This window comes from Chiloscyllium plagiosum, chromosome 2, assembly GCF_004010195.1.
Source record: "Chiloscyllium plagiosum isolate BGI_BamShark_2017 chromosome 2, ASM401019v2, whole genome shotgun sequence".
In the NCBI taxonomy this organism is placed as follows: Eukaryota; Metazoa; Chordata; class Chondrichthyes; order Orectolobiformes; family Hemiscylliidae; genus Chiloscyllium; species Chiloscyllium plagiosum.
In genome coordinates this window covers 38,764,194-38,788,897 of record NC_057711.1, presented here as the reverse complement: position 1 = coordinate 38,788,897, position 24,704 = coordinate 38,764,194, and the positions used below count along the sequence as shown (strand labels likewise).

The 24,704-nt window shown below is 38.2% G+C and overlaps 1 protein-coding gene across 6 annotated transcripts in view; it reads right to left on the bottom strand.

Moving 5' to 3' along the window:
- Positions 1-4,103: 4,103 nt before the first annotated feature.
- Positions 4,104-24,704, bottom strand: part of LOC122558981 (zinc finger FYVE domain-containing protein 16-like) — a 68,513-nt gene continuing 47,912 nt past the window's right edge. For 5 of the 6 annotated variants that reach the window (XM_043708040.1, XM_043708006.1, XM_043708014.1 and 2 more), the window contains 7 exons: positions 23,052-23,156; positions 22,753-22,903; positions 22,578-22,658; positions 13,193-13,355; positions 12,357-12,462; positions 8,670-8,846; positions 4,104-6,359 (listed from right to left, as the gene is read on the bottom strand). In XM_043708040.1, coding sequence (XP_043563975.1) covers positions 6,198-6,359; positions 8,670-8,846; positions 12,357-12,462; positions 13,193-13,355; positions 22,578-22,658; positions 22,753-22,903; positions 23,052-23,156 — 945 coding nt within the window. In that variant the 3' untranslated portion in view covers positions 4,104-6,197. The remainder of the gene's footprint in view (positions 6,360-8,669; positions 8,847-12,356; positions 12,463-13,192; positions 13,356-22,577; positions 22,659-22,752; positions 22,904-23,051; positions 23,157-24,704) is intronic. The other variant, XR_006314306.1, reaches the window with a different exon arrangement.

Here is a 24,704-nt window from a genome sequence, read left to right as displayed (position 1 = left end):
TACACACAATAATAAATAAATCAAATAAGATCAAAACTTATGACATTCCCCAGATTTGGTCTCACCAACGCTCTGTATGACAACTGCTCTGCACACTAAGATTTTTGCTGAAAGAAAAGAAACAAAATAAGCCTGTTGGACCATAAACCAGTGGTGTGATTTTTAACTTTGTCCACCCCAGTGCAACACCGGCTCCTCCAAATCAGATGGTCAAGACATTGTTAAGGAGTATACAACAAGGAAGTATTGTCCCACACTTGTTCAATTCAAAAAAATAGCTCAAATGTCTGGCTGGATATGATCTGTTTACAATAGTTGCTTTAAGCATTTCTCATCTCACATTTACACTTCTTTGCACCAGAGATGATCACTTATGCCACTAGAAAAAGCTTCTCCTGATTTATTACAAAAACATCTTTCATTTACCATCGTCAAATCTGAATAACCTCTTTTATAATCTTTTGTGCTCTAATACCTGAAGTCCTTTAATTCCAGTATCATGACAAAACATCTCTTCTACACTCTAGGGCTTCTTTCTAAAGTACAGTAACTACCATTAGCCAAAATACTGCAGCATGGGCTTAACTAGTTTTATACTGATACTTAGTGTAACTTGGCTGCTTTTATACTCCAAATATAAAGCTATCCTGCAAACCTTTCCAACAACTTTCTTCAAAATACTTTGTTAAATTCCCACTTTTTGTCTTGCATCCCTCTTAAAATTGTACATTCTATTTTGCCTCTGCCAAAATCCATAACATTACACTTCACATTTCATCGATATTCTCCTGAGATCTGGTGCTATCATTCCAAAATTGCATCATGACCTGTTCATCTATCCATTATGTTCATTGACTTGGTCTCCTGGTACAGCACCATTAATTTTAAAATTCATGGAAGTAGTTTTTAAATTCTTCCTTTTTTTCCAGCCTGTCACTATTCTCACTGTCTATGTTCTAGTCCCTCAACCCTTGTACTCACCCAATTCTGGCTCTGGAGCATTCCTGATTATAATCATGTCACCAGTGGCAGATGTGTGTTCAATTAACTGGCTCCAACTCTCAAATTCTCTCCCTAAAATCCTCTCTTTGGCCAACTCTGCCAGAGGAAGTGGTAGAGGCTGGTACAATTGCAACATTTAAAAGGCATTTGGATGGGTATATGAATAGGAAGGGTTTGGAGGGATATGGGCCGGATGCTGGCAGGTGGGACTAGATTGGGTTGGGATATCTGGTCAGCATGGACGGGTCGGACCGAAGGGTCTGTATCCATGCTGTACGTCTCTATGACTCTATAACTGCCCCATTATATCCATTTGCAGAATGTCAAATATTGTTTAATTGCACTCCCATGAAATATTTCCATGGTGTTGTGTCTCTTTGGGCAGCACATTGGAAAGCAAGCACCGCTATTTCCAGATCTGTAACAAAGGTTAAAATGTTTTAAATATACATAGGATTCTCCAATTTACCTAACTTTCAGACCCAGGTTGACAGTAAGCATGGACCAGGTTTCTGTACTTAAAAACAAGAATGACTAGTTATTACAAATAAATAGATTCTAACTACACAGATATGCAATTATAAACCACTGATATAAAACTACTAGTTAAAATTTTAGCCTAGTTATAAACTCACCCTCTATACAAATACAGGAAAAAGTCATGGGTGTTTTGAGCAGTGTGAAAGACTTGGAAGATGTTCTTTGAACCTGGTCCACAGGGTTTACTGGGATAATTCTTGTGGTCAGAAAGCTGCTTCTCGATGTTCCAGATGCGTTCACTTATTTGTAGGAGGCATAGTGACGAGCTTACACTTTTAAATGCTTTTTCTTAGAAATTAAGAGTCACAACTTAGGGGAAATAAACTGGCTAACTTCAGGCTTGAGGTGCTTCACAGAGTGAAAAAAAGCTAATTCTGTTCAGCAGTCTGATGGTCTTTGCCAAAACATTCACATCAAGCTGTTCAGCTTCCTGGGAGCCACACTCAGTCATTTGCAGGCAGAAGGCTGTCACTAATAATTACTTCATAAGACAAACTGCAACTTGTTGCCAGTCAAAGCTCCACTTGTGCACACCCCTTAGCTCCAGCTCATCCGTAAACTGGGCTTCCACTACTGCTGGAACAAGCAGCAGTACAAACAATATTCACAATGTGTGTCATGTTACTTACTTTTAAGAAGTGCAGCAATCTTCCAATAATCCTTGGTTTTAAAAACAGGATTTTTTTTGCTTTTCAGTAAAAAAAAACAATGAAACGACAAACAAAAAAGTCTTTATAACCAATTTACTTTTTACTACATTATGCAAGCTAGAATGGTGTGTGGTTAAGAATCATGTCAATAATGACATTATTTGGTTCGATGTTTTAAAGCCTTTTGCTGTGGCAATAGCAAACAATGGCACGTCATTAGCTAATGATTTGTTTTTACATGCTGCACTGAATTTGTATTGATCTGCAAACACAAATTTTGCAGCTTCATTGGAGGTAAAATCCTTCTCCTGGTTTAGATTTGTCAATGATACACAAGTTGGTGCAACACAAAGGCTACCTTTTGCCACATATAAGAATAACAGTAGCCATCTTCGAGGTGTTGCTTTTGCGAATGTTGATATTGGACCAAATACAGAAGTGGCCTGTCAAATTGAGCTGAAGATCACATCTTCTCCAGAAACTCTAGTGACAGGAGAAATTGCACTTCCCATCCCTGATTTACTGAAATAAAACAAAACTGCAGATGCGGAGATTAAAACAAAACCAGAAATAGCTGGTGAAACTCAGCAGGTCTGATGGCATGTGTGTGAAGAAAGCACTGTTAACTTTTCAAGTCTGATGACTTGATCAGAACTGAACAGCTAGGAAAAGCTAGTATTTATGCAGATGAGATGGTGTGTGGTGCGTGGTGGGGGATGCAGAGCTGAGTGAATAGGTGAATAGATGGAGATGGAACCCCAGAGATATAATAAAAGGGGGTAGGTGACTAAGATGATCATGAATGGCATACGAGGCTTGAAGCAAAAGGTGCATAAGTGATAAAGATAGTGAAGATAGCAGAGAATGGGTGGTCTGTGCTGAAAGCAAATCTTTAACGTGAACAATAGGCTTGAGAGTGGGTGAAAATAGGAAAGCAACCCATGTCATATCAGAAGCTGCTGTTTCTGATTTCAAGCATCCACAGTTCTTTCGGTTCTAAGTCATAACAGGACTGTGTGTGAAGGTTGGTATAAAACTTAAACGGATGGAATAAGGTAAAGTTGCAGGATCCCGAGGCGAAAATGATGTTGTTCTTCAAGCTTGCACTGAGACTCACTGGAACACTGCAGTAGGCCTGTGACAGAAATATTGGTGTGGGAACACAGCCGTGTGTTGAAGTGACAGCCGACTGGAAGCTCTGGGTCATTTTTACAGACATAAAATGGTTTTTTTTTGAAGTGGTCACCCAGTCAGCACTTCATATCCTCAAAGTAGAGATCACCATTTCAATGATTACTGTGGACTAGATTGAATGATGTACAGACTTTCAGTTCTGATTAAGAGTCACCTGCCTCAAAATATAAACCTTACTTTCTTCCCACAGATGCTGCCAGACCTACTGAGTTTCACCAACAATTTGTATTTTTGTCAGATTATTTATACATGCAATATTCAAAGGTTTCTAAAAATCCAGATTGATTTGTAAACAGACCAAATTCATTAGCACCAATCTATGCAAAACATGCTCCAGCACAATTCTCTCAAATCGTAAATAAAACTGAAAGAACTGCAGATGCTGTAAATCACAAAACAAAATCAGAAGTTGATGAAAAAGCTCAGCAGGTCTGACAGTGTCTGTGAAAAGAAATCAAAGTTAATCGAAGGTTCTGAGGAAGAGTCACTGGACCTGAAACTTATTACAGAAATTTGAAAGGTGACATCAGGCAATGCCTATTCGAGAACATAAGTATACACTCAAAACCAACAAAGCAATGGAATTTAAAAGTCTGATCCCCGAACATTTTACAGCAATTTTCCTCCATGTTTAAGGGCTCATGGCTACGTGTACTCATGTAGCTATTTCTCTACTTATTCTCATTTATTTGAAAACTGTAAAAGCTGACAACTGAATTAAATCACTTTAATTCTCTCGTGATTTATTTTTCATCATAAATATACATGGATACATATAAATAAAAATATGCAGGCAATGAATGATTTACCATTTTACAAAACATAAATCCATGTGTTTAGAACTCAACATTCAAGGACACTAATTTGATTTTGTTTATACATTTGAAAAAAAATACTTGATGCACCTGTCATGTGGAGCACATTTTATTACTTTAATCTTTCAAGCACATGGCATTGAAGAGATTTGAATGGCAAGTGCAGACACACCCTTCCCTGTGTAATGGCAGTTTTAAAAAAAAACAAAATATTGTTTGTAAAGATAGGAATTAGTGATTTTACACAGACATTTAACTAGATACAAAACCTACAGTAAGAAATTAGGCAAAGAATATACATTTAAACATTTCTCAGACACTCAAAAGGAGTATAGATTCACAAGTTTCATGGTAGGGAAATTGCATATTTCTACCTTAGCAAAATACAGACTCAAGGATACAGTAACTAATCAAAAAAAGGCGACGTATGCCAGTGTTACTTTAATTAGTTGTTCTTAAACCTCAAACATTAAGCCGATTTAATATCCCATTAATGTTCTCAATTTGATTATATTCTATTTGAAACTAAAGTTACCCTATTTTATAAAACTAATAAAAAAGTAATAAAGATAAGTACGCTTGAAAGGCTTTCTCAATTGATTCAAACATTGCTGAAAATTTAAGCCGCAGTTATAAAGTTACAGCATATTCCCAAACACCAATGTAAATAATTTGTAAACAAATCTATGAAAAAATTCAATCTGTTATAGAAAAAATTAGGAAATATACATAAAGGTTAGGAACATAATTATTTTTGCAAGTTGAAATCCTCACATTGGAATGTCAGATACATGAAATATGCTGAACCAGAATGTGAAGTGGTTCAGAATTCCTGGAAAGGCTTACTGGAGGGATCCGACTCCTCAAGTGGGATGGCTGTCTATTTTCAAATCATAAGGAGAATGTTTCTTCACCTAAACTGTTAGACTGGCCCACATTATTTTGTGCTTTACTGGATTGAAGGAGGTTAAACTCTATGTGATTGCCAACATTTTCAGGTGACAACAGGTAACTTGCCTGCATATACTGCTTTATTCTCACAATGAAAATGCTGTCAACTGTAGCATGGCTTAGCCAGTTCACACATCCAAAAGGACAATTGAAACAGGGGACCTTTTAAAATATGCAACATTTCGAAGATACAAGATATCATGGAAAAACATATGCACGGGTCAGTGTTCCTTACTTCCAGATTTAATATACTTAGCAGCTTTGAAATGTCTTTCAATCACTGACTGTCTTGGGAAATTCTGACGGTTCACATTACTATTCACAAATGTCAACTTAAGAAATAAACTGCTGCTCTTTAGCCTAAATAACTTTTCAAAAAAATTTACTTTTAATTGGATGGCTTTTAGGAATGATTAAGATGCCAAAGTCAAAGCATGATGATTCAAATTCCATTTATGGCTTCATATACTGCTGCTTAATTACAAAACTGCATAGCTTAATTATTTGTATTTAATTTAAAATTTTCAAAGTATTACTGGACCAGTTTATCAAAACTTATACTTAGCATATCTCCAACAATGACCTGGAACCTGATTGTGTTAAGATGACACATATTAGCCATATTAAATGAAATATGTTCTCATGGACATTGGAAAATTGAATGACTACCTTCTGTAGTTGAACTGCAGACCAACCACAGACCCAGAGTTGTGGGTGTCATCTATAACCGAACATCACATCTTGAAGTTGTACATAACAAAGCAAGCAGATTTCATGCCTGAGATTCTGAATGTGAATACAAATACATTCTGAATGGGAACTTAACCATTTTGTCACAAAATGAAACCTCGTCTCTGAAGACAGACTGGCCTGCAACCCTGCAACAAAATGTCTATTTTAGCACAGCACCTGTGAGAATAGATTAACTCAAAATAGGGATCACTGAATGCTTTAGTGAAGTCACTGAAGCAGAAGAAAAAACTTGGAAAGCTTCAATCTGTACTGTTACATGTTTGTGGGCCATCAAATTAACACATTTTCCTCCTCACTTAAGGTTTTCCAGAAAGAAGAAAAATAATTCCATCTCTAGGGGACCACTGCTAGCATAAGAGCTCCCACTGTGGATTACTGGGATTAAAGCACTGTCCAAGTCATTCATGTAGTGTTGTGGAAGTTGGCGTCCATTTGATCCTGCTTGATATTCAACCTATAACAGCAAAATATGACATCAGCAAATAACCTAAAATCTGCAGAAACTTTAAGTATAATTTTAAAATTTCCATAACTGATTTCTTTAGCTACAGTCAGTTCTACTATAACACGAGTTTCTTCAATGTGAATTGGCTATAACATCTCTGAAGAATTTAGACCATTATTTGTAGAACGCAAACTTTCCTTACCTGTATTGGCTACAATGCAATTCCAGTCCCATTAGTTTAAATTGTGCTGCTATTACGCAATTTAGTTATAATACAGGAACACAACCATCGCGTTACATCAGAACAGACTGTATTATTACAACATTAGGTTCTGTTCGTAAATATTTCAGAACTTCGATACCAACTAGTTAAAGTTGGACTAAGAAAATCAGTTTAATAGAACATCTAAGCCTGTCAAACTTCAGCACTGTAAATTCAGCAATCCAAAACTGCTGCCTATTTTGAATTTGCATAAGTTCTATTCACCTGTGTTTACTGACTCAATTCAGCAACATCTTCAACTTTAAACTCATGTTTGAGTTCAAATTCCTCACTTGGCTCTATGTCATCATCTCCAGCTCTCGAACCCTCAGAGACTGCTTCACTCCTCCAATTCCTGTTATTGGCACCTCCCAGCTTTCTGATCTTGGTGGCTGTGCTTTCAGCTATATAGACTGAAAGTTTCATAATTCCTCTTCCATAGCTCTCTATCCTACATCAAGACGATTCTTAAAACCTACCATTCAATGAAAGTTTGGTCCCTGTCCTCATGTCTCATGTGGCTCGCTGTCAAATTTTATTTGGTAACTTTGTTGTGAAGCACCTTGGATGCCTTAGCATATTAAAAACAACTTATATATGCAAATTGTTGTCATTGCTGACCACGAGAACAATGGTGATGGCATTTGATACGGGCAGGCATAAAGTATACAATACAAATAAGAAAATAATTTAAGTCCACGAATGATGTTAAAATAGCCAAGAATCAAATAGGGACAGATATATGGTTCCAATCGTGTGACATAAAATTTGTTTAAACGATACAGTGCTCTCAAAATATATTTATAAATCCCTAAAAGACAGATAGAAAATATCAGAGTTCCCTCATGTTACAGTACAGTTGAAATAACTGACAAGGAATTTTCATTAATGTGTATTGGCTAAGTTGTGACTTTTAAAAACAGAAAATAATTTCTCTCAGTTTCTCCGCCAGTTTCCCTTAATGTATTGAAAACATGTTTTACATTATCCCTTCACCTTCTAAATTCTAAGGGATGTAAGCTTCATTTGTTTATTCACTCCCTGTACCTTAAACCTTTGAGGCTAGGTCAATATTCACTGAAAGCTGTGACTCTATACAGTAATGTGAACATTCCTATGCAAACTGCACACATTTTGACCCTTCAGTTAAAAAAGTGCACAACTTGTTGTTATATTGGTCCAAGTAACACTGGAGTAAGTCTGACCTTTACTTCCCAAGGCCAAGGTGAGTTTTTTATGAGTTGACATTCTTACATTTGTGGGCGGCACGGTGGCACAGTGGTTAACATTGCTGCCTCACAGCGCCAGAGACCCGGGTTCAATTCCCGCCTCAGGCGACTGACTGTGTGGAGTTTGCACGTTCTCCCCGTGGGTTTCCTCCGGGTGCTCCGGTTTCCTCCCACAGTCCAAAGATGTGCAGGGTCAGGTGAATTGGCCATACTAAATTGCCCGTAGTGTTAGGTAAGGGGTAAATGTAGGGGTATGGGTGGATTTCGCTTCGGCGGATCGGTGTGGACTTGTTGGGCCAAAGGGCCCGTTTCCACACTGTAATCTAATCTAATCTAATCTAAATCTAAAGACATTTCATGCAATTTAATTCTTTCCTGTTTTTGAATCAAATTCTGCTTGCTTAAAAGACAACACTAGTCCAACCTATACAGTGTGACAAGACTCCAATGCTTTAGTATAGGTCATTACTTAAACTTTCAGGTTTAGGAAATCAGAGTTAACGTTTCGGATTGAGTGACCTTTCCTCAGAACTGTTGAGGAAGGGTCATTTGACCTGAAACGCTGACTCTGATTTCTCTCCACAGATGGCGCCAGCTCTGCTGATCTTTTCCCACAATTTCTAATTTTGTATTTGAACAGTACATGCTGCAGCAACCAAAAGTGATCAATTCAATTTCTCACACTGAGACAAAAATAATTGTTTGCAGAATAAAACTAAAATTGCATCATTAACATATGTGCATTCATGAAACCCTACAATGTGAATGATGAAGAAATTGAAAGTACTTGTTAAAAATACACTTGAGAGATGTTTTTGCCTGCCTTACCTTGTCAGTTTCTAAAGAGACTCTGAGACTCAGCTTGTTTATTCCAATTTCTTTCAATGCTTTTAGGTGTGGGCACAGAGCAGCACAGCAAGCACTGGCAATCTCCTCAGTCAGTTCACTCTGTGCAGCTGGAATGGTAGGACTGAGAGGATCATGATTTCTTTGCAAATAAAATACCTAGAATAACAAAAGTAATAAATTAATTAACTTTATGGTTATAGCTTTTATGTGCATCAAAATAGATTCTGTAGATTTTTACATACGTGGAACTCCATTTTATAAAATATACAATACTTGTTGATCCTCCAGACATAGTAGTGAGGTGATTGAAAGACGGTCAGTGAAAGCTTGCAACCCAATGGATTTTAAAGCACTCAAACATGGAGGTGTGGTAAACAGTGAGAAAGATAATATAGACTTCAGCAGAGCACAGACATGCTTTGAGAAGACTTGTAGCACAGGTTGAGGTTCTGGATGTAAGTTTGCTCGCTGAACTGGAAGGTTTGGTTTCAGACTTTCAGACTCGGTAACATCAGTGAGCCTCTGGTGAAGCACTGGTGTTATGTCCTGCTTTCTATTTATGTTTGGGTTTCCTCCAGTTGGTGATGCCATTTCCTGTTCTTTTCTCTGTTTGGCCTGTCCCAAGATGCGTGTGTTATCCCAGTTGAATGGTAAGTGAGCCAACCACAAAAAGGCTTACCTACTATCATTAGTATTCTTACATACAGATGAGGAAGGACACCACTTTGACTGGGATAAGCCAAACAGAGATGTGCATGAGAATTCCTAGAAGCATGGCAATCCAACTGGAACTGCATTAACAAACACATCGACTTGGAGCTGAAAATGTGTTGCTGGAACAGCGCAGCAGGTCAAGCAGCATCCAGGGAACAGGAGAATCAACGTTTTGGGCATAAGCCGACGTGGACCCTATTTACCACCCTCTGAGAAATAGAACAGGAAATGACATCACCAACCCAAGGAGACCGAAAATATAAAAAGAAAGCGGGATATAACATCATTGCGAGCCCCTGGTGAAGCACTGGTGTTACCTAGTATGGTTGAAAATGAACCTTTCAGCTCAGCGAGCAAACTTATGTCTATAGACAGACTCGAAATATAGATAGAAAAGTAGCACAAAGAAGTTAACACAGAAGTGCAACGGGATGCATTTTGACAAGAGGGATAGAGGCAATATAGACTTCATGGCAAAGTTCTTAAATGGCTACGTGCAGGAACACAGACATGGAAGAACCTCGGCATTTAAGTGCACAGATCTTTTAGGTTGACAAGACATAAGGAGAGGATTGTTAGCCAGGTATGTGGGATCTTGGGTTTCATAAAGAGTATAAAATCAAGGAGGTTACATTGAACCTTTATAAAATTCTGTAAATTAATTATTTCTAAAGGAAAGTGGATGGATACAATGACTAGATCTACAGGAATAGAGGGAAGAACAGAGCTGACTCGCATTGGGCTGAATACTGGCAATGATCTCATTGAGCTAAATGGCACCCTTCTATACTGTAAAGACTCCATAACTATAACCAGTCAAGACAAAAATAGTTTTACATTGATCTTAATTTGTTACATTGAGTGCTTTAAAGCTGTCTCAAAAAATGTAATTTAAATAACTTTTTCATCCATTCATTTCAAGACAACCAAGTTGTGTACACTTAAAATATTCATGTTTAAAATGAGGAGCTGCTTACATTGGACAAAATGCAATTAGCATTATCCATTTGTATTCATATCAATTCCAGTATCACCAAAGTATTACATCTTCCACTTATTTGGGGAGAATCAGCTAACTGGTTCATAACTTGTTAAGCTGTACCGATTACATAGCGATGTCGATTTAATCACGGCTCAGTGGTTAACACTGTTGCCTGACAGTGGATCCATACCCCTCTCCAGGGCTTGAACACAAAATTCAAGGCTGATATTCCAGAGGGGGAGTTATACTTGATCAGAGCTGGTGTCTTTCAGATGACACATTAAATTGAGGGCTGCTCAGGTGGACGCAAAAGATCCCATGACATTATTTCCAGGAGCAGAAAATTCACTGGTTTCTTGGCCAATATTTATTCTACTAGGCATAACCAAAACAGATGTAATCATTGTCACATTGAGACAGGATACATTCTTGAATAGTACCATATAAATGCAAATCTCTTTATTTTAAATTAAGCTGCATTTGTGAAATTACCATTTGAGCTGATTCCACATGGTATGGCTGCAGCTTATATAAAACTGCTGGTCAGATTGCAGCTGGGTAAAAAGTCACAACAGAAAGCTAGCTGTGGTAATAGTGCTTAACATTACATATTATGTCAGCATTTGAAAGTAGTGGCCAAAATATATTTGCACAAATGTACTTGTTACAAACAAGAATGCTGAGATAACTGTACTGTTGCAAACTGAAATGCAACTTTTCTAAATTTCAAGGTTTTATTATTGATGGATAACTGAGATTAGTGGGTTTTTTTAAGTGGATTAGACAACCAAAAAAAAAGTTAAATATCTGATGCCAGAACAAAGCACCTTATCATTTCATTAAACTTTGGGATATTCAGTGCAGAAAGGTTCCATTACAATAGATGTTTATTTCTAGAAGTTATTAAAGAAATATAACATCACTAATTATTGCTCACTTTATGTAGTCTTGACACATCCAAGATACATGCAGGCATAATGAAGACCTGATAACTTCTGAATTGTTCAACTCAATACATATCTTAAGATTTTTGAAGAGTAGATGAATAGGCTTTATTACAAACATTAAGCAGCCATAAAATAATACATTTAAAATTATTAGTTTACCATAAGAAAATACCACTAATTACAGTCTAACATCATAATAAACGTATGCAGGTGGTATAGAACGGAAAAATACAAATAGGGTACAATATTGAATAAACGTCAAAATACAGGGATTCAGGAGGTTCACGTTAAAGTTTGATGCTCAATGTAGGGAACAGCTGAGACCTTGAAGACTTCCTATGGAAAAATCGCTTGCATAAAAATGGAAGGTAGATACTTTCCACCAAAGGATGCAAAAGTTCGCCGGTATAGTGGAAAATAAAAAGCATTATGTAAATATGAAAAGTTAGAAACGGCTATTTTATCTGTTCATCATTGGTCAAGAAGAGCATGCTCATGACGTGGTCACCATTTTAGTGAAAAGAATTGGGAACAGGGACAAGTTAAATGCCATGAGAGGCTCTGACTTTGTCTCCAGGCAGTGGAGAAATCTAGAAAACAAGACAAAGCAGAAAGGATAACAGAAAGAAAAACAGAAGAGGAGTTCCAAGACCAACACTTTCATGGAGAGTCATTGTGCACCCCTATCCAGTATGAAAATGGGAAAGATTACCTACAATGGATTGTACACACTAGCTAAATTTATCACCAACAGTTCATCTGAGGATTTAAACTTGTCCTGACTTTATTTCATGAATCTAGTCTCACAATAAAGTTAAAAAAACCTTTCAACCCAGCACATAATGCAATCAAAACTCAGATACATGATCACTTATCTTAGAAAAAAGTTAAATGTCTGCTTAAAACACTGCCAAAGCAATTATTAACGTGATAAATGCAAAAGGATTAAAATACACACAAACTGTCCAATCATACATTTTCAAGGTTTTCTTCCATGTAGTTCTAAACAAAATAGCCACTGACCTCTGTACACTTTACAGTAATTCCATCTGTTTCAAATACATTTTCTTGGAGCATTTTGATGCTAGGAATGTCTTCCATGGATCGTCTATCAATGGGACTTAAAACACTAGAGGTGGAGTTTTAACATAATTACTTTAAAGTTTACAAGTATGATGAAAAACGTACTTCAAGATTCATATCACAAAAATCTCTATGCAGTCTTCAATTACATATTATCACCAAACTGAAAAACTTGACTTCAGTGTGAATACACCATTAAGGGAAGTGCTGAACAGAGATCAATAGCCTAATTACACATTCTTCCAAGATAATCAGACTATAAAATGTTTTATCAATTCCCACTGTTAAAGGCTGTTTCCATATTTTAGAGCAGTCGAGAATGTGATGCTGGCAAAGCACAGCCAGTCAGACAGCATCCAAGGAGCAGGAGAATCAATGTTTCAGGCATAAATCCTTCATCAGCAGAGCACGTAGAAATACAGAGGTCCACTGCAGGTCTGGGCAAGTTTGGGTCTGAGCTAGGGCAGGACTGACTGATGTAGAGTAGATGGCGGAGCATGACTGATAGCAAGAAGCAGAAGATCTGGAAAGAGAATCGTTGTTGAAGGTTTCGGATCTGTAGTGTGTACATTCTACATCCTCAGAAGGATACATGCTCGAACATCAATGCTCCTGCTCCTCGGATGCTGCCTAACTGGCTTGCTTTGCCAGCACCACATGCTCGACTCTGATCTCCAGCACCTGCAGTCCTCACTTTCCCCATATTTTAGAAGAGCGCGATTGTGTGAATGAAGGACACCATAAATTGGCTAACAAAATATTACTAAGAATCATACCCTTTATTTACAGGTTCATCACCATCCATCCATTGAATATTTACAAATTCTTTTCTGTCATCTGGGTCCAATTTCCCACAAATGATTTTAAAGTTTCTTTTTTCTCTCAGAGCTCGTCTTAAACCCTCCATGGTTTCTGGAGTAATGTGTACCATAAGTCCATCTGAAATCAGAATCAATTTCTTTAAGGAAATGTTTTTAAAAAGAATTTATGTATATACCAGGAAACAAAAATCAGACTCTTAAATATGATGTAATACAACAAGAGCATTTTTAAAAAAAATGCAGTGGAGTACCTTTCCACAGAGATAAGTGGCCAAATCATCAAAACTTTGAATAATTTTGATTTGCTGGAAAATTGAAATAATACCACCATAGGCAGATGATTGTATTAAAAATGTTTAGTATATATTTGTTTCCAAAGAGGGAAATAAGATCTTAACAACTTAAATTTTGCATAATATTGGTAAGAACTTACCGCAAAATACTTCTCAAAAAACAATCAGGATTTACTGGCATTCAATTGTTCACCAACAACACAATAAAGTTATACAGTTAGAAAAGTATCAATCTTTTGCCAAACTCTGTGGGTTTCAACTTCACCTTCAACTATTTATTCAAAAAAAAACATTTTCACGCTGTACGTAAGAACTGAGATGCTCCAACACTAGTAATGTGGAAAATCGCACAAGTATGCTCTGTGCTCAAAAGTAGAACAAATCTAACCTGATCAACTAGTGCCCTACCAGTTTACTCTCAATCTTCAAACGAGTGATGGGCTGTAATTGACAGTACTATCAAGGTGCACAAAGGAATAACCCTGTCACTAATGCTCAGTTTGGGTTCTGCGTGGGCCACTTGGTTCCCGACCTCAGCACAGACTAAGTTGAACCATGGTCAAGAGCTGAATTCCAGAAATGCGAACTATACAACTGCCTCAATGTCAAAGCTGCATTTGACGGAGTTTGCATCAAGGATTCCTAACAGAACTAGAATCATTGGAAATAGGGGAAAACTCTCCACTGGCTAAATTCATCCCAAGTAAAGATGGTTATGGATGTAGGAGATCATGGAGTCTGACATCTCTGTTTTGGGTTCCTCAGAGTATTATACAAGGTCCAAGGTGCTTAGTTCTGAAGATCATAAATATGTATGGTTTGCTGATGATTGCACAATGTTTAGCACCATTCACAAGACCTCAGATATTGATATACAGCAAGACCTGGACAACATCCATGCTTGGGCTGATAACTGGCACGTAATATTCACACCATTTAAGTGCTGAAAATATGACCACAACTAGGAATGGGGAAAAGCAAATTCTAACCAGCTTCAATATTTAACGGCATGACCATCAATGAATCCCCCCCACTATCAAGTTTCTGGGGATTACCATTGGTGGACCACTATACAAATACTGTAAGTACAGGATGGGGTCAGAATCTAGAAACTTTGTGGCATGCAAGTTACCACTTGTCTTCCCAATGCTCATTTACAGGGCAAAAGTCAGGAGTGTGATACACGCAACTTGCCTCGATAAGAGTACTCAACAAAACTCAGGAAGCGAGACAAAAACTCAAGAACAAAGTAGCCTAAATGATTTACTTTCAACATTCAATCCCTTCACCACTGACATAGAGGCAGCTGTCTATACCATTTACAAATGCACTGTGTTAAACCATCAAGACTACTCCAACAGCAGCTTCCAAACCAGTGGCCCTGACCACTTAGTAGGACAAGGGCAGCAAATGTGTGTGAAACTACCTTTTCCAAGCTCCCCTCCAAGCCACACACCATACTGACTTGGAACTACATCAGTGTTGTTGGATTAAAATCCCTTTCTAGCAGCACCATGGATATCCCTATTCCTCAAGCGCTGCAGTGGTTCAAGATATCAGTTCACCATCACCTTCTTCAGAGCATTTATACATTTGCAAAGATTGCTGGCCTACTCAGTAATGCTCACAACACATGAACAAATAACAATAAAACCTAGAAAATTTTAAGTGAGGTGGAAATCTAGATATCAAGCTTAAAATATAGATCTCTGATAATTACATGTAAATGTCAATGGATTTTAACCCAGCAATGATGCAGCAACAATACAGTTCCAAGTCAGGATGGTGATTGGCTTGGAAAGGAGCTTGGAGGTGATAGCATTAAAATTAATGGATATTTCTTAGTTTAATCACATATTTAAACTACTAAACTACAGAATTAAAACTAACATCCTTGGGCTTTCACTTTTACAAGTTACGAAAAATAATGAGATTTATAGATTCTTTTAATCAATGTTTGATGTATGAATCTATTTGGTCTTTTTTTAAAAAAGTGAATAATTTCTTTTACGTAAAATCTTAAAATATAAAGTAATTGAAGTTTTTTGGAGAGAGGAGGAAGAGAAAGATATAATAAAAGAAAGAACAGGAGTAGGTCTGAGCACAAGAGATTATTTCAAAATTCTAAGTATCAACCTAACTGCCAATTTCTTGTAATGCAATATACTGGGATCCAAAATTAAAACCCACGGTATCTGAAGTATAATTAGAATGCTTGCATTAATAATATAAGATGATGTCACATTAACATTGGAAGTCACATGCAACAGAAATGCTGAGACAGAGAATGGAATAACTATACCAGAGTCATAGATCAGAGACTCATGTCACGTATAACAGTATGGAGAGAAAAAAAACTTTGTTGCAACTCCACAGAGTCAAACAATAGTCACTTTTAGGTAAGGCATTGATAGTGATGCAGCGCACTCAAGAGTTGGGTCAGTATAGTGCAAGATAACAGACTTTAAATAGTGCAGGTCCACATCTCAATACCCAAACTTCATAGATGATCAGTCTTTATGGATACTGATGACTTAGGATTGTTTCAATGATGACATAGAACTTAGAAAAGTACAGCAAAGAACAAGCCCTTGCGCCCACGATATTGTGCCGAGACTTATTCCTAACATAAAATATAGTAACTTAACCTACGCACCCCTCAGCTCACTGCTGTCCATGTGCATGTCCAGCAGTCGTTTAAAATGTCCCCAACGACTTCGCTTCCACCACCTCAGCTCGCAACACATTCCATGCATTCACAACTCTCTGCGTCAAGAACCTACCTCTGACGTCTCCTTCATACCTTCCTCCTAAAATCTTCAAACTATGACTTCTCGCACCAGTCAATCCTGCCCTGGGGAAATGTCTCTAGCTATCGACTCTATCTATTCCTCTCATTATTTTGTACACCTCGATCAAGTCTGCTCTCTTCCTCTTTCTCTCCAGAGAGAACAGTCTGAGCTGACTCAACCTTTCTTCATAAGGCAAGCCCTCCAGTCCAGGCAGCATCCTGGTAAACCTTCTCTGCTCCCTCTCCAAAGCCTCTGTATCTTTCCTATAGTAAGGCGACCGGAATTGGACACAATATTCCAAGTGTGGTCTCACCAGGGACTTGTAGAGCTGCAGCAAAACCTCGCGGCTCTTAAACACGATACCCCTGTTAATGAAAGCCAAAATACCATATGCTTTCTTAACAATCCTATCCACTTGGGTGGCAACTTTGAGGGATCTATGTACTTGCACACCTGGATCCCTCTGTTCCTCCACACTGCCAAGAATCCAGTTTTTAATCCTGTATTCAGCATTCGAGTTCGACCTTCCAAAATGCATCACTTCGCATTTATCCAAGTTGAACTCCATCTGCCATTTCTCAGCCCAGCTCTGCATCCAGTCTGTGCCCTTCCAATCCTCCAGTACGACTCCCGTGGAGAGTGAGGAGGCAAAGATCCTCGCCAGCGGCTTAGCAACCTCCTTTCTCGCTTCCCGGAGCAGCCTAAGATAAATCTGGTCTAGCCCTGGGGACTTATCAATCTTAATGTTTTCCAAAATTTCTAGCACATCATCTTCATCAATCTTGATCTGGTCAAGACTGTATCCCAGCTCCTCTAAGTTTTCACTTACAAGTTCCCTTTCCTTGGACATAAATAAATAATATAGATTAAAGCATGTATTATGAATAAAAACAAAATTAGCTTAATTGCCATTAAATTAGCGAGTCACTGATTATGTTTGTTGGTCATGACAATATGCAGTTTCATTGTTATTTAAATCAAACAAATTTCCAAAATGCTTAAGAATCAGTCTAAATTCAGGTCAAACTAACAACAATTCAAGCAAAAGAACCATGAAATCAGTGAAAGGCTAACATTCTAAACATTCTAGGAACTGGTGTTTCTAGACTGTGTTTGGAGAATTTCCTACAATGATATGTAAAGGACAACAAGAAAGAAGGCACTGTTAGACCCGATTTTTGGAAATGAGGTGTATCAAGTAGATCAAGTGAAATGGAAGAATAATGGAGGTCATTGTATCATAAAGTTTAGGATGTTACTTGACAATGATCGTGGGCAAACCAGAGTCGGAAAAAAAAAATCAACTGGCAGAGAGCAGACTTCAAAAGGAAAGAAAACAACTGGACCACGTGGAACACAAGTTGGCAGTAGGAACAGCAACTGCAAAACAGGCTAACTTCAATGAGACAGTGGAATGGGCACAGTCAAGGCCATTACCTCAAAAGGGAAAGGTAAGTCAAACAAATCTCCAATTTCCTTGATGACAAAGGATTTATAAACTAAATTAATGAAGGTAACACGTATAATAGGTCTTAGGTAGTAAAAACAAGAATGAAAAAATAGAAAATAGGAAGTCATTTGGCCCATCGAGCCAACTTCACATGACTGTGGGTGATCTCAAAGCCATACTCCCATTCTCTCTTCTCGACACCTGCAGTTCCTACAAATCTATTTCCTTCTTATATTCCTTTAGTGATGTCTACAGCTGACTGTGGTTGAGAATTCCACAGGTTCACCACCCTCTGCATGTACAAATTTATCCTCATCTCAGTCCAAAAAAGTTTATGCCATATCCTGAAACCATGATCCCTCACTATGGATCCTAACTCTCTTTCCCCCACCACCCTTTCCCAGGTCAGGTGAAAGATAGTCTCCATCCAATCTGTCCAGTCCTGGAAGAATTTGACAAATTTATTAAATCCCCTTTCATTCCTCTGAACTCCACTGAGTACAAACCCAATTTCTGCCCAGACAGCAAACCTGCCAACCCCAGACTCAGCTTGGTGAACAAAGCTGAATACACTCAGTTTAGCAGGGAGGTGGGAAAACAAATACAAGGAGAAGAAAATGATTTTTTTTTTAAAACTGACAGTTACCATAAAGGGAAACTCCAAAGTCTCCTACAGGCATTACAATATGGAACTGTACAACGGCTCAGTGGTTAGCATTGTTGCCTCACAGTGCCAGGAACCCGGGTTCAATTCCAGCCTCGGGCAACTGTCTGTGTGGAGTTTGCACATTCTCCCTGTGTCTGCGTGGGTTTCCGACCACAATCTAAAGATGTGCAGGTTAGGTGAATTGGCCATGCTAAATTGCCCATAGTGTTCAGGATGTGTAGGTTAGGTGCATTATTCAGGGGTAAATGTAGAGTAATGGGGAATGTGTTTGGGTGGGATACTTTAAGGTTTGGTGTGGACCTGTTGGGCCTAAGGGCCTGTTTCCACACTGTAGGGATGCTATGATTCTATGCAGGAAAAGGAGGAGAAGGTCTATTAGGGACCTAAAGGAAACTTTATACATGGAGACAATAGACCTGGCAGAGGTGTTAAATGAATGCTTTGCATCTGTCTTTACCTAAATCTTACCTCCGTCCAGGCCATGGTGATTGAGGAGGACACTGTCACTAGAAGAGTTTAAAATTGATAAGGAAAAGGTGTTTGATAAATTGTTGATACTTTAAGCTGAAAGCCTCCAGAAACAGATGAGATGCATCCAAGGATATTGAAGAAAGTGAGAATGGGAATTGCAAAGGTACTGACCACAATCTTTCAGTCTTCCCCGATGCAGCAAAGTTGCCAGAAGAAAATTGCAAACATTGCTTGCTTGTTTAAAAAAAAGTTATAAGGATAAGCCCATCAATTACAAACCAATTTAACTATAGTGAAGAGAAGCTTCAGGTAGAATATACAGCCGCATGAAAAAGTATTGGCTAATTCAGAAGAGTCAGCATAGATTTGTTAAGGGAAAAGTTGTATCTAACTAGCTTGCTATTATTTTGAAGAGGTATCAGAGAAGATTAATGAGGATAAGGCTTTTGACGTGATGTACATCAACTTCCAACAGGCACTTGATACAGGACCATACAACAGAAACTGACAGGTTATGGAATAAAAGGGACAGCAGCACATGGTCACAAAAAATGACTGAGTGATAGGGAACAGAGACTAATGGTTAGTGGATATTATCTGAGCTAAAGGAAGGGTCTTGGTACACTGGGGACAAGTTTGAAGTTTCTGACGTCAGAAAACGTGGAAGAATTGTAAACCTGGGAGGTCAGTTTAGAACTTGAAAAAAAGTTAGTGAAGTCAGTGAATAGGTGACAAAAGGTTTAATAGAAGCAGGAGATTACAAAAAAAGTTCTAAGCAACCTGTTCACAGAGGTTATTACACACCTCCAGAGCAGATGGAACTTGAACCCTGGCCTCCTGGCTCACAGGTAGGGACACTATCACAGTGGCACAAAAGCTCCACATTTTTGTACAAAGAACATGGTGAGAAAGCATGAAATAAAAGGTACAATTCTTAAGGGTGTGCAGCAGCAGAGAGACCTGGCTATGAACACAAATCCTAGCAAGCGGCAGGTCAGAAACAGGGTGTAGTTAATAAATCAAGGTATTCTAGGTTTCATTATATAAAAACTAGGAGTCAGCCATTCAACCTATTCCAGCATCAAACAGGCTCACAGCTGATCCTCTATCTTAATGCCATATTCTTGTCTTCTCCCCATATTCTTTGTTCCCTTTAAAATTTTCTAAATTTTACAGTCATAGTCATACAGATCTACAGCACAGAAACAAATTCTTCTGTCTAACTCGTCCATGCCGTTAACTAGCTCAATCTTGAACACCTTCAATGAATTGATCTCTATAGTTCTCTGCAGTAGAGAATTTCATAGGCTCATCCCCTTGAGTGAAGAAAGTTTTCCTCCTCAGTCCAAAAAAGTCTATATTTTCCATATCCTGAGACTGTCTATCTTATTTTACAGTTCCCAATCATGGACACCATCCCCTTGCATCCAGTATATCCAGCTGTGTTAGAATTTTATATGTTTCAATCAGATCCCCGATCATCCTTCTAAACTCAAGTTAATACAGACCCAGTTGAACCAATCTCTCCACACTGGACAGTCCTGCATACAATAGTCAAGGTAAGATCTCACCAAGGCCAGTATTACTGCAATAAGACAACTCTACTTCTGAACTTCTGAAGTTTTTGCAATGAAGGCCAATACACCATTTGTCTCAATGCTTACTGCTTTTACCTGTCTACGTTCACTGTGTACAAGGACACTCAGATTCTTTTGTTACATCCACACTTCCCCATACATCATTTAAATAATACTCTTCCTTTTCACACAGAATTACATCATGTCACATTTTACCAAGCTGTGCTGAATCTATCAAGTGTTTGCCCAATTGCTCAACTTTTCTCAATCATCCTGAAGCCTCCTTGTGTCTTTTTCACAATTCTCAATCCCACCCAGTTTTGTGTAATCAACACATCTGGAAATGTTACATTTGGTTCCCATATCCAGGTCATTTACATATAACATGCATAGCTGGTGCTCGGGCCCAATGGTCACTGCATAGTACTTGAAAAAGAGGCTCATTTATTCCCACTGTTTTCCATCTCTCAACCAATTTTTGATCAGTGTTAATATTTTACCACCATCTCATGTACTTTAACTTTGCCCACTAACCACTTATCAGGAACCTGATTAAAAACCTTCTGAAAACTCAAATACACTATATCTACAGATTCCCCTTTATCTATTCTACTAGTTATATCCTCAAAAAGTTCCAGTGGACATGTTATGCATCATCTGCCTTCCACAAATCTGTGCTGGCTTCATCTAATCAAATTAATGCTTTCCAAATGTTCCATTATCACACCTTTTATATTAGACGCCAACATTCTTCCCACTATTGATGGTAGGTTAACTAATCTGTAATGCTCTGTTGTTTTCTCTTCCTTTATTTTTAAAAAAAAAGTGGCGTCACATATGTCACCCTCCAATCTGTCGGAATTGCTCTAGAGTCGACTGAATATTGGAAGATGATCACCAATATTTCCTGGGCCACTTCCTTAAGTACTCTGGGATGCAGATACTCAGGTTCTGGTGATTTTCTGGCAGCCTTTAACCATATCAGATGTTCCCAGCACCATTTTCTTACAATAGTGATTTCCTTCAATTCTGCTCTCTCACTAGCCCTTTGTTTTCCTAACGTTTCTGAGATATTATTCGTGTCCTCTACTGCGAAGACAGAACCAAAGCATGAGCTCAATTTTTCGGTCATTGCTTTATTCCTCGTTATAAATTTCCCCACTTTTAACTGTGAGGGACCTACATTCGTCTTTACTAATTTGTCTTCACATATTTATAGAAGCTCTTATAGGCAGTTTCTACAGTCCCTGCAAGTGAGCTTTCATATTCTTTTCTACCTCTTGATCAAACTTTTTACTCTCTTCTGCTCAATTTAAAAGCAAGCCCAAATCATGAGGCTTTCTGGTTTTTTTCTGGCAATTTCGTAAGTCTCCTCTTTGGATCTAATAATATCACTAATTTATTTTTTAAGCCAAGTTTGAGAGGAGATATGATAACCGTTTCAAAATTATGAGGAATCTGGATAAAGTAGAATGGGAGAGATTATTCCTGCTCGTGAAAGCATCAACAACTAGACGGCACAAATTGAAAGTGCTTTGCAAAAGAGTCAAACACAAGGGGAGAAAAATCTTTTTCACACAACGAGTAGTTCAGGTCTGGAATGCTGTGTTTTGAAATGTGTTGGTAGCTAATTCAATTGAGGTATAGAAAAGGCCATTGGATGACAATTTAACTCCAAATAATGCATGGGGTAATGAGGAAAAGACCGGTGTTTGGATAAAGTCAAAACATTCAGTGAGCCAATGCAGACACGATGGGCCAAATGGCTGCCTCCTGCGCCAATACAATTCTGAGATATCACGATCAATCAAGTAGTTAGGGCATAGAAGACAAGTTATGCATTCCTTCACATCTACTCACGCTTTACAAGAATAATCTAACTATATCCTTTTCCAGCACTTTTTAAAAGCAAAATCATTGTTCTCAATAAATGGTACAGACTAATATTAAGCCATCCACAATCCTAATTGGACATGAAGAACTAAACAGACAAAGGCCGCGGAGAAGCAACAATCCAAATTATTTCCTAACTGGATATTGCTTACATCTTGAACTAGACATTAGCTTTCTATCATACTGTGTTTTCTTACCTTCCACTATGCTGGATTTAGCGATAAACCCTGATGTTGTTTTAAGGGCTCCATTAAACACCACAAAAGAGGCTCCTGTAACTATAGCACATTGGAAAACAAATTACTTAACATTGCGCTTCATAGTGCTCTGTCAATTTCCACTAATGCAAAAATACAACAAAATACAAGCTACCTTTCCTGGACTTCCCAGTTATAGTGTTTGCCTGTGTTTGATAAGTTTTATCATCATTCTGTATGCAGACCAGGTGAGAGTCAGCATCCAAACTAAAACATGCCCCCATGGTAATCACGTGTTCATTGGAAGAGGTCACCACCTTCATGACCTGCAAAATAGGAACAGGCAATCTTTGAAAGAGTCGATAACAAATATTCTCGCTAAGGCATAAATTATTACCAATACACACATCTTATACAAGTCTCCCCGCTACAAGTCTTCACCACACAGAGTTCAGTTTGATTCTTCTTATTTACCTCATTGTACCTTCGCTTAGGGATTTTAACAGTGCTTTGCCCCATCTCCACAAGTAGTACTAATCCCTCAATTGTAGGCAGAGTATATTGGTAACTTCGAAGATCCTGCAAAAAAAAAAGACAAAAATATAAAAATTAATGACAAAAATTCAACTAAGAAACACTTGCACAAAGGTTCAACCGTAAATACTGAGCAATAAAATCAACACAAAATTATCTTGAAACCAAGTTGCTTGATCAGTTGTCTATGGTTATGATACTAGACTGAATGACCCAGATTTTATAAGATGAAATTCCAATATAACATGATACTGGAAATGACGTGCTTTGTACCAGTAAAATAACTACAAATGCTTATTCAGTCAAGTTAGTCACAGAATATCTCTCAAGCACAGAAATATGACATTTCTTTCTGAGGGAGACTTTTGTCCCACAGTACATGATAGCCTTAATTTTTGAAGTTCACATGTCACTCAATTGAAAAAGAGAAAGAATAAACTGGTAAAGTCAATCAACAAACCAGGACAAGGCAGACAGGTCTGCTCAGTTGATATTCAGATATTTTAAACCAACCCGTCCAGAAATGTTATGACACACCACTGGAGCATGTGGGACTCAAACCCAGGCCTCCTAGCTCAGAAGTAGGGACATTACCAGTGAGCCTTAGGTCACCTTAAGTTTTCCACATTGACGGAAATGCTTCAGTTTAATCAGGAAAAACCCGGCGGTCAGTCACAAAATCATACCAACCAATGTGCCAGTTTCATTCTTATTCCACCAGGATAGAGTCATCGAGAGCCACAGAGACTTACAGTACGGAAACAGGCCCTTTGGTTTGGTCTATGCCAACCAAAATGTCCACCCACACTAACCCCATTTCCCTGCACTTGTACCATATCGTTCTAAACCTTTCATATCCATGTATTTGTTCAAATGCCTTTTAAATGTTGTTAATGCACCCACCTCAACCACTTCTGCCGGCAGCTATTCCACTGTGTAAAAGTGTTGCCCTTAAGTTCCTTTTTATTATTTCCCCTCGAACCTTAAACTTGATGCTCTCCCCAACTCTGGGAAAATGACAGAGTGCATTCACCCTACCCATGCCTCTCAATCTTATACATTTCTGTAAGATCTGCCCCAGCCTCCTACATTCTAAACAAAGAATAGGATAGGCCCAAAAGAGACAAGTTGAAGGCACAAAACAACTGGATGAGAATTGTTCTCAAAAATTTTAACATTTGACTGTGATTCCTAGCCTCAGATCAAAGCCAAATAGCCTTCATCAAAACCCTTCATAATTTTGAACATATCTATAAACTTTCCTCCCAACCTGATCTAATAACTTCACAAATAAAGCTTACCAGGACTCAGTGCAGTTCAGTAAGTTTCTCCACTGCCAGCCCATTCTAATAACACAACACTCTGAAGTTACTTATAGTCCTCAAAGTAATCGTACTTCTAACTGTAATGCTGTATACAAATATTGATAACATCCACCTAATGATCTCTAAAGCAATACATACAACGCTGTCTAATCCCTGGAGGGGTACACCATTAGTTATAGAAACACTCTGAAGAACATCTATACAAGGACGGCACAATGGCTCAGTGGTTACCTCTACTGCCTCAGCGCCAGGGACCCGGGTTCAATTC